This window comes from Trichosurus vulpecula, chromosome 2 (genome assembly GCF_011100635.1).
Source record: "Trichosurus vulpecula isolate mTriVul1 chromosome 2, mTriVul1.pri, whole genome shotgun sequence".
NCBI lineage: Eukaryota > Metazoa > Chordata > Mammalia > Diprotodontia > Phalangeridae > Trichosurus > Trichosurus vulpecula.
In genome coordinates this window covers 381,462,555-381,471,493 of record NC_050574.1, presented here as the reverse complement: position 1 = coordinate 381,471,493, position 8,939 = coordinate 381,462,555, and the positions used below count along the sequence as shown (strand labels likewise).

General features: G+C 37.7%; 1 protein-coding gene across 1 annotated transcript in view; it reads right to left on the bottom strand.

Annotated features, from left to right (window-relative positions):
* Positions 1–1,957: 1,957 nt before the first annotated feature.
* Positions 1,958–8,939, bottom strand: part of FAM3B (FAM3 metabolism regulating signaling molecule B) — a 68,700-nt gene continuing 61,718 nt past the window's right edge. Inside the window, exons 6-8 of the mRNA XM_036747354.1 lie at positions 8,089–8,176; positions 4,042–4,174; positions 1,958–2,047 (exon numbers count right to left, since the gene is read on the bottom strand). Of these exons, the coding sequence (XP_036603249.1) occupies positions 1,958–2,047; positions 4,042–4,174; positions 8,089–8,176 (311 nt within the window). The remainder of the gene's footprint in view (positions 2,048–4,041; positions 4,175–8,088; positions 8,177–8,939) is intronic.

Here is an 8,939-nt window from a genome sequence, read left to right as displayed (position 1 = left end):
TTGGGTGCTTACTATGTGTATCCTATTGTGGTTGGTGCTAAGAACGGAAAAAATGTATGGCAATTCTCAAGGAGCTGACAATCTAGTTGGAGATGAAAGGGGTATATTCATGTATAAAAGATAAACTCACAAAAAAGATAAATCACAGTTAAAGTGTAAAATCATAAGTTACACAGTTGAGAGTAGCATTCCCTTAAGACATACATGATTTAGGGGCCCTCCTTCCCTCCTCCTGCTCTGAATGCTTCCTGTCAGCCATTATGACATTTTTTTTAATTGGCTGTCAAGCCAGAAATCCATGGATGTATTGAAGAGGTGACCTTTACCCCTCAAAGTCTCTTCCACCTGCTGGCCTTGAGATACAAAGACAATTTTCTGAGCTCTGAGGGGTTGGTGGGGGGATGCCCTCTCCCCAACTGGGCCACAATCTCATGCCTTCCTCTTATGTCTGGTTGCCTCTTGGCTCTGTTTTCTTCCCTTTGGTTAGAAGTCTTTGTAAGATCTCCAAAGGAAGATGGTGTCCCTAGGAACCTGAGCAGCAAGACACTGGCTCCTAGATCAGCTTACATTTGTGCAGATTAGGCTGTACTCAATAGAGGGGAAATGTAAACTAGTTAATAAACCAGTCTTGCAAAGAAGTTGTTTGCAAATGACCCAACAAGGCTTGAATAAAATTAGCCTCTGAACTGATCATAATCTTTAGATCATGATTGTTATAATGACCTTTTCTATGTGTGGGAATAAGACTGCTTGTTCTATAACCTGATTCATGTTTGTGCTCTGGGTATCTTTATATGGCATCCTTGCCAACTGTTCTCCCCAACCCCCAAACACAATTGTTCTTCAGCAATCTGAGGCGAGGGTAGAATGAGAGTTCTGGGAAACTGGTACTCTATGTTCTTATTGAGCCATCAGGCAACCACAGAGCAATAAGTGAAACAGGCAAACCTTGAGGGTAAGCAAAGGATATGAATGTGCAAATAATGATAGGTAACATTTACACAGCATTTACTGCGTGCTAAGCATTTTAAAACTATCATTTCATGTGGCCCTCACAAACAACCCTGGGAGGTAGGTGCTTTATTTCCTTCATTTTATAGATGAGGAAATTCAGGCAAACAGACATTAAGTGACTTAGCCAGGGTCACCAAACTAATAAATATCTGAAGTCAGATCTGAACTCAGGTCTTCCTGACTCCAGGTTCTATATTTTATCCATTGCACCCTACAAATGCCCCCACCTGCTAAAGTTGCTAGCCTGGGCTAGTGGTGCCTGACTAGCTCCTGGGACAGAGTAGCATTGCAGGATCATAGACCTAGAGTGAGAAGATACCTTAGAGGTTATCTAGTCCAACACTTCCATTTTATAGATGAGAAAACTGAGGCCTGAAATCAGCTAAGGTAGCAAACATCAGACCTAGGTCCTCCACAGCTAATATTCTATCTCCTCTATCATACTGCCTCCTTAAACAGACAAATGAATTACACAAATAATAGGTACAGGGGTGTAGAAGTGGGAGGTATTAAGATACCTTATAGAACTGGAATTTTATCATTCTTTGGCATCTGTTCAGAAAGCAATACTTTAACATACCTGTAATACCACTGAGAAATTTCACTCTTAATATTTGTCACTGGAAGGGTCTAAAATCACAAATAAAATTATGATATTACTAGTAATTATAAGAGCAATAATAATAATACTATCCCTACTCTCTTCAGAAATATAAAAGCTTTTTGATCTGTTTTTAGAATGGTGCTTTATTAATTCAATTCAACAAATATTCATCAAATATCAGTTATTGCACCGGGTATACAAAGGCAAAAATGAAATAGTCCTTACCCTCAAGAAGCTTACATTTGACATTTTTTATTGGAAAAGTAAAGTACAGCATTTGAGATAATCATTTCCTTAAATATGTAACTATACAAGTTTATTTATTAAGAAGATTCAATTTTAGCTTGGATCACGAGGTATACATCCTTCTATCTGTATTTCAGCTGGCCAACCCGCATATCTGTTTTTGCTGCCGTCAGAATGGTTGATCTGTTTAAAGAGAAATGTACACATTAATTTGTTTATTCAAGAAATATTTATTGTGTGCCTATTCAGTGAAGAGCAGCATGTACAATTTCTCAGGAGACGATCTGCTGTGGCTTAAATATTGGCAACTGAGTTATCATCAGTCTGTTGCTGGAAATAATCAGGTTATAGTTGAGTTCAAGTAAGGAACATTTTTTGATTACATACTCTGTGTCAGGAGCTGTGCTATCCCTGGTGGAAGACACAAAGATGAATACACCAAGTTGGAGAATTAATTTCTAGTCCTGGTTCTGTTGCTGACTACCAGTAGAACCTTGACTTCACATTTTTGGCCCCTGGCTTCCTTATCTGTAAAATAAATGGGTTGTCCTACAAGGTCCCTTATAGACTATAGCATTCTATGATGATACTTTAATAGAAAAGGTATGGTTGTATGAAAATCTATAATGTCAAGAGAAGAATACTGAAGAACACTGAGCAATCAAATTTGGCTAATGAGTGCAGTTATGTGGAATATGTTGGAATATGCTCCCTCCCAGTTGAAATGCATTTAACCCTGTTCCCCCTCCCTGCCAATTCCCGTCCCTAGCTGCCATCCCTCTTGGGCATTCTTGCATCTTGGTGCTACCTTGTGGCCCTGAGTTGCAATTCCCTTTGCCTTGATTAAAAGACCCCAGGGTTTGTGTGTTTGTGTGTGTGTGTGGGGGAGGGGCTGGGAAGTGGGGGGCGGTGGTTTGCTGTTTTGGCAGTCTTTTTTTTTAAATTAGAATTTTTTAAAAAATTAGTAAATTAGGGCAGTTTTCCTTATTTCAGCCTGACATTTTACAAACTTAGCTTAAGTACCATCTTCTTGTTGTTGTTTAGTTCTGTTTGACTCTTTGGGACCCTGTGGACTATAGCTTCCAGGCCCTTCTATCCTCCACTATTCCCCGAAGTCTGTCCAAGCTCATGTTCATTGCTTCCATGGCATTATCCATACATCTTATCCTCTGCCGTCCCTTTCTCCTTTTGCCTTCAATCTTTCCCAACAATCTTTTCCAGTGAGTCCTGTCTTCTTATTATATCATCAAAATATTTATGTTTCAGCTTCAGTATTTGTCTTTCCAATGAACAATCTTGCATTAGTTTCTTTGAGTATAAACTGATTCAATCTTCTTTCTGCTTTCTACATAAGGTTTTCTTTTGTCCCCAAGCTGCTAGTGCTTTTCCTTCCTAGAATGCCTTTGTATATATTCTGTATATACCTATACATGCATATTTTGTCTCTGAGTTAGAGTGTAAGCTTCTTGAGGAAATGGATAGTGTTTGCATCCTAAGCACTTTGTTTTTGACATTTAAAGAACAGAGCATGAAGAGACTAGGCTGCTCAGGGAGTCTTAGTTCTGATGTACTTGACATAAAATGTGAGCAGGAAAGTTATCTATAAGGGAGGAAGTAATCTTCTTACTCTTTGTGATCAAAGTGAAGTCCAGATAGAACACCCAACTTTTGTAGATTTTTAAGAAATTTGAAACTCCAGAGAAATCAGCAAGGGCAAGGTGAAAAGACAATAGGATTTTGAAGACTCATGGCAACTTAAGGAGCTCTGTGATTTTGAAAAAAATCACTTAGACATTTATATGCTTCCAGTTTCTCAAGATGGACAACAAATACCAAGTATGTTGTGAGGATCAAATAAGAGAAAGAATGTTAAAGCAGTTTAATAAATATCAGTATAAATGTAAGCTACTGCTATCATTAGTACTTCTATTGTTACAACTGCAACAAATCTTGATTTTAGGTAGGAGTGGGGGGACAATAGAACTAATACATCTTTTATAATCATAAATAATAAAAAATAATAATCACGCTATTAAGTCTTTTATTTTGTTATTTTATTGCTTTTTATTTATTTTGGTGGGGGCCTGGGAAGGAATTTGCACGAATCATTGATATGTTATAACAATTTGTTGAAATTGTGTAAAAAATAATTAAAAACAAACCCAAATTCCACCTACCTTTTCTCTTTGAATATTTTCTGGGAAGTCAATGCCTTTTCCTCCAAGAAATACCCAACTTGACCTGAATTTTATATTCTTTATTTCCTTGCTGCCCAAACCTTCTATGGTATTTTTGGCATCATCTTTTAATCTACATAGTAAAGGGAAAAATATGTCATCATTTAACATTTGGGATATAGAACACTTTATCCCAGAAGTAACCAAAGTGCCTACAGAACTGAATCTTGAGTATCTTGTAGTCAGTCAATTGTATTTATTGTTCATTGAAGTTTTCTAAAGTATGTGATATTTTATTCTTTATACAACAAAGTCACCTTTTGTGAAAGCTGGTCACGCATATATCTCTGTTTGTCTTTTCCCAAGATGGCAAAGTTGTAATTTTTACATTTCAGTTGTCTTCATCTCAGTTGTCATGTTCTGTCTCTTGTAGTTTCAGTTCCCAATTGACAAGGTTGGTGCTCAAGTATGTAAATGTCATATTTCTTCCTTTTTGTCTTAAAGGAAGAGGTTCTTGTGAAGACTATTCTCTTTGTGCACTTGATCTCATCCCCTCTCACCTTTTCCAAAAATTATCACTATCATCCATCATATATCTTCAACACCTCCCTCTCTATTGACTCCATAGCATCAGAGAGTAATTTCGCCAATCCTTGATTTACCTTGTATACTACTACTAAATCTCTCTCCTCCTATGGGTAAATTTCTTGAAAAAAAAACTGCCTAGCTCTAACGCTTCTACTTTCTATCAACATTCTTTTCAACACTTTGCAATGTTTGTTTCAGTTCTGCAATGACCACATCCAACTGAAATTGTTCCTTCAAAGGTCACTAATGAACTCCTAATCATCAAATTCAATGACTGTTCTTTAGTCCTCACTTTCCTTAATTTCTCTGCAATATTTACCATTTCCTTTTGGATAATTTCTCTTTAAAGATATTTGTCATTAGAGACTTCACATTCTCTTGAACCTCTTTCTATCTCTAATATCTCATTGCATGTATTCCTCAGAATTTTCTCAGTCTTTTCTGGTTCCTTAATGTAGGGTGCTTTCTAAGGTTCCATGTCCTTGGCCTTCTTTTCTTCTATCTCTACACTTTCTCCCTTTCATGACTCATTAACTTTCATGGCTTTAACAAACAACTCTATACTGATGATTCCTAAATATATATCTTTAGCTCAGACCTCTCTTACAAACTCTAGTTCTACATCTGTGGAATCTACAGAATTTCTCTACTTGAATTGGCACTTTGTGGGAAAAAGGAGGTTGTTGCTTCTGCATAAAAGACAGGTTGCTAAACAAGATGCAGGTGCTTATGAATATATCAGTAAGGCAAGATTCATGACTTCGAGGATGACCATGAACGTGCCTGTATGGTTTGGAATTGGAAGTATAATATTTATTTAGACACCAGAGGATCAAACCCCAAGACCAATAACTCCAATTCGATATAGCAGTAATTATATTACAAAACCAGTAAGCCCACCTCAGTGTAACCTTCCCCTCTGCTGGGGCCTTCCTATAAGCACTCATGAATCCTGTCTGCTTGCCTGTGTTCTCTTTCTCCCTCAATTCTCTGGTCTCCAGAGCTGCCTGGTTTCTACTCTCTGAACTCTCTCTGCAGCCGTCAACTCCGAATTCCTGCTCCTTCTTCTTGGGCTGAATTCTAATTTCTGAATTCTCTGCAGATTCTGAGGTCTATGGCCAACTTCTGGGTATATATACTCTTTTTAGGGCCCAAGGGCTTCAAGCCCAATCATCAAAAGAATGCAGGCCTAGTGCTTAGTGCCTAGTAAGTAAAGGGTGTAGGCCTGCCTACAAACAAACAAAGCTATTTTAACTGGCCCTACCTGAGGCCTATTGAATGGGTGGGGAAATATCTTTAATCACATTATCAGCACTTTGAGGTAGCTAGAAATTATAAAGAAAATGAGGGGAAGAGGGCAGGATAATGGGAGATATAAATGGGGTGGAGAACCACGTGGGAAGTTTAAGTGTTCTGGATAGGCTGTAAACCCTGTGGTACCTAGCCAATGGGAAAACAGAGGAAGGAAATATGAATAGGGAAAAAAGAGCTGTGTATCTGTCTCAACAGGGCTCCTACTTGCTAGGTGCCTACTCTTGCAAGAACATTAAATAAAAGTCCTTCCTAACTCACCAGCGGCTTTGAGGAGTTCTTGGTAAGATGTTTGTTTCTTACAACTTCAATCTTAACATGTCTGAAACCAAGCTTATCTTTCTAAAAACCTGGTCTTTCTTCTGATGTCAATTTCTGTCAGTGGTACCAACACTTACTAGCTTTTCGTGTTTGAAAGCTTGGTGCTATCTTTGGTTCTTTTCTCCTCTTCCACTCTTGTATTCACTTACTCAGTCTCTTCAATTCTACTTTCAAGATTTTTCACATTTGTTCACCCATCTTAATTTTCTCTGCTACAACTCCAGGATACCCCTTCATTATTACTTGTCTTGACCATTCCAATAATCTCCTAACAGGTTTTCTTGGCTCTATTCTCTTTAAAGCCATTATCAGATATCTTCCTTTTGTATAGATTTCATTCTTTTACTCAGCTCTGCAACTCTGCAACATTTCCCCTTTTCTACAAATAAATTTAAATGTCCTAACCTGGATTTGAGGTAAGTGCCTTTGTGCCTTTGCTCACATTATTCTGAATGATCTTCCTTCCCTTACCCCTACACATAATGAATTCCTGCTTCTTTTTTAAAGCCCAATTCAAAAGGCAAGAAGACTTCTCTGATCCCCCCACCCCCCAGGATGATAATGAACTTTACTTGCCTTTTTTCTCACATAGAATTTTGTATACTTCTAATGTATGCATAATATGTTATTTTGTATTATAGGTATTTTTCTATGTGGCGTAGTCTCATTTAAGCTATTACTTCTATGACAATAGGAACTGTGTCTCAGCAAAACTATGTGTTTTTCCTCCTAGAATTTTGCATTATGTTCTGCAATTAGAAGTTTGTTGAATTGTTTTGGATCATATTGTTTCCCTATTCTCTTTGTTCCTGTTGTACCCCTTTTTTGGGGGTTGTCAAATGTATTTGACATAGGTCACTCAAACCAGAATAAAAGAAATGCCATAGTAAAAAGTCAATATGAATCTACAATTAAGAAATATAGCTGTACCATGTCTCAAAGTATATTCAAATATAATTACACTGGAAGCTCAACAAAGGAAGGAGATCACAGAAAAAAAGGGGGAAAACAAATTGGATTTGAATTTTATTTGAAATGCACTTTTGATGTTAATTTGGAGAGCCTAATGAATGAGAGGAAACCTATCTTTTCCAAGTAAGGAAGTATCATTTTATAATGTGTTGCGTTTATCAGAGGAAAAAAAAAGCTCACCTTTTTTTTTTATTCCTAGCATATTTAAAAGAACAGTTTCAGTTTCCTGTTCTATATTCTTAGAATCCTTTTTTGTTTTAGGCTTTAGTTTTACTACTCTAAACCTTAGCTAATTCATTTCATTAGGTTGGCAAAATAGGCTTCTTGTGTGCTCGCTCCCCTCACCCCTCTCTGTCTGTTTCTCTGTCTCGCTTTCTGTCTCTCTCTCTCATTCTCTGTCTCTCCCTGTGTCTCGCTCTCTGTCTCTCTGTCTCGCTCTCTGGCACTCTGTCTCTCTCTCTGTCTCGCTCTCTCACTTTTTCTCTGTCTGTCTCTGTCTCCCTCTCTCTCCCTTCTCCCACTCCTCTCTCTCGCTGTACCTCTTGGTGTTTTGGTCTCTCTCTCTCTGGCTTTCTCTGTCTCTGTCCATCTGTCTGTCTCTCTGTCCCTCTTTCCCTTCCTCTCCCTCTAGTTCTCTCTCTGTCTCTCTCTGTTTCTCTCTGTCTCTGTCTCTCACTCTCTCTCAAGGATTGAAGATGGTCTTGTGTCAAAGGGATTGTTTCCTTAAGAAACATCCACCTCTTCTGTTTTCCTTTGTCATGTGTCATCTTACAGGGAAGTTCACATAAGTTCTGCTAAGGATTGCATCCCCATTTGCCTATTCTCTGGTCACAGTGATGATAATGAACACTTTACCTGCTGCTACCATCGTCATGTGTTACCATCAAGATTAGAGACTTCTCCGGGGCATTTTTAATGAACTGGGTCAATGGTCCAGAGTTATCTGTTGGTAAAACACAAAACAGTCTTAACTCCTACCTGTAAACTAGATGGACTTTAAGATCTATTCTATTCTAATATTCTATAATTTGCTTTAGTTTCTCTGTTGACTACACGACCACAAACCATGTAAATGGTATACTTAGACTTCTACTATAAGGCTATTCTTGGAATTTGACCTTAGAGTGTAGTCCTACGACTAGCTGTGTGTCTGCACAATTCAAATCAATTTAACAAAGAATCATTATGCAGATTATTATGTTAGGTTAATTTCTGTTACTTTGGACTTGAGTTTCCTAACCTGTAAAGTGGAAAAGTTGGACTTGAGTTCAAGCTTCCGTCCAGCTCTATAATTCTGTGACCTAAGTAGAATCTTACAATGTGCCTTTTTGGTACTCCATCATGTGAATCTGTGGTATCCACGATTTAACCATCTCACACAGAATTCTGCTTCACTGATATATAGTAAGATATAAACAAAATAGGTTGTTTCATTCTAAGAGTTATATCCTTTCATTGAAAGTCCCCAAGTTCCATATTGATTAATTTTGTTCGATACCCTATGTTCTCAGCCCTAAAAATGACCAAAGCTGCTAATACATAGTGAAACTGGTTGATCTGAGGATTATTGCCATTTCTTTCAGTGAATCTATATTGGGTAAAACTAATCAAAGACTCTAGAAGCTTGGTTGTAGTCCCTGATTGAAAGTAACAAAGTTCTGAATGATTAAAAGGCAGCAGGAAAAGGAAAGAGGAAAAACTATAGG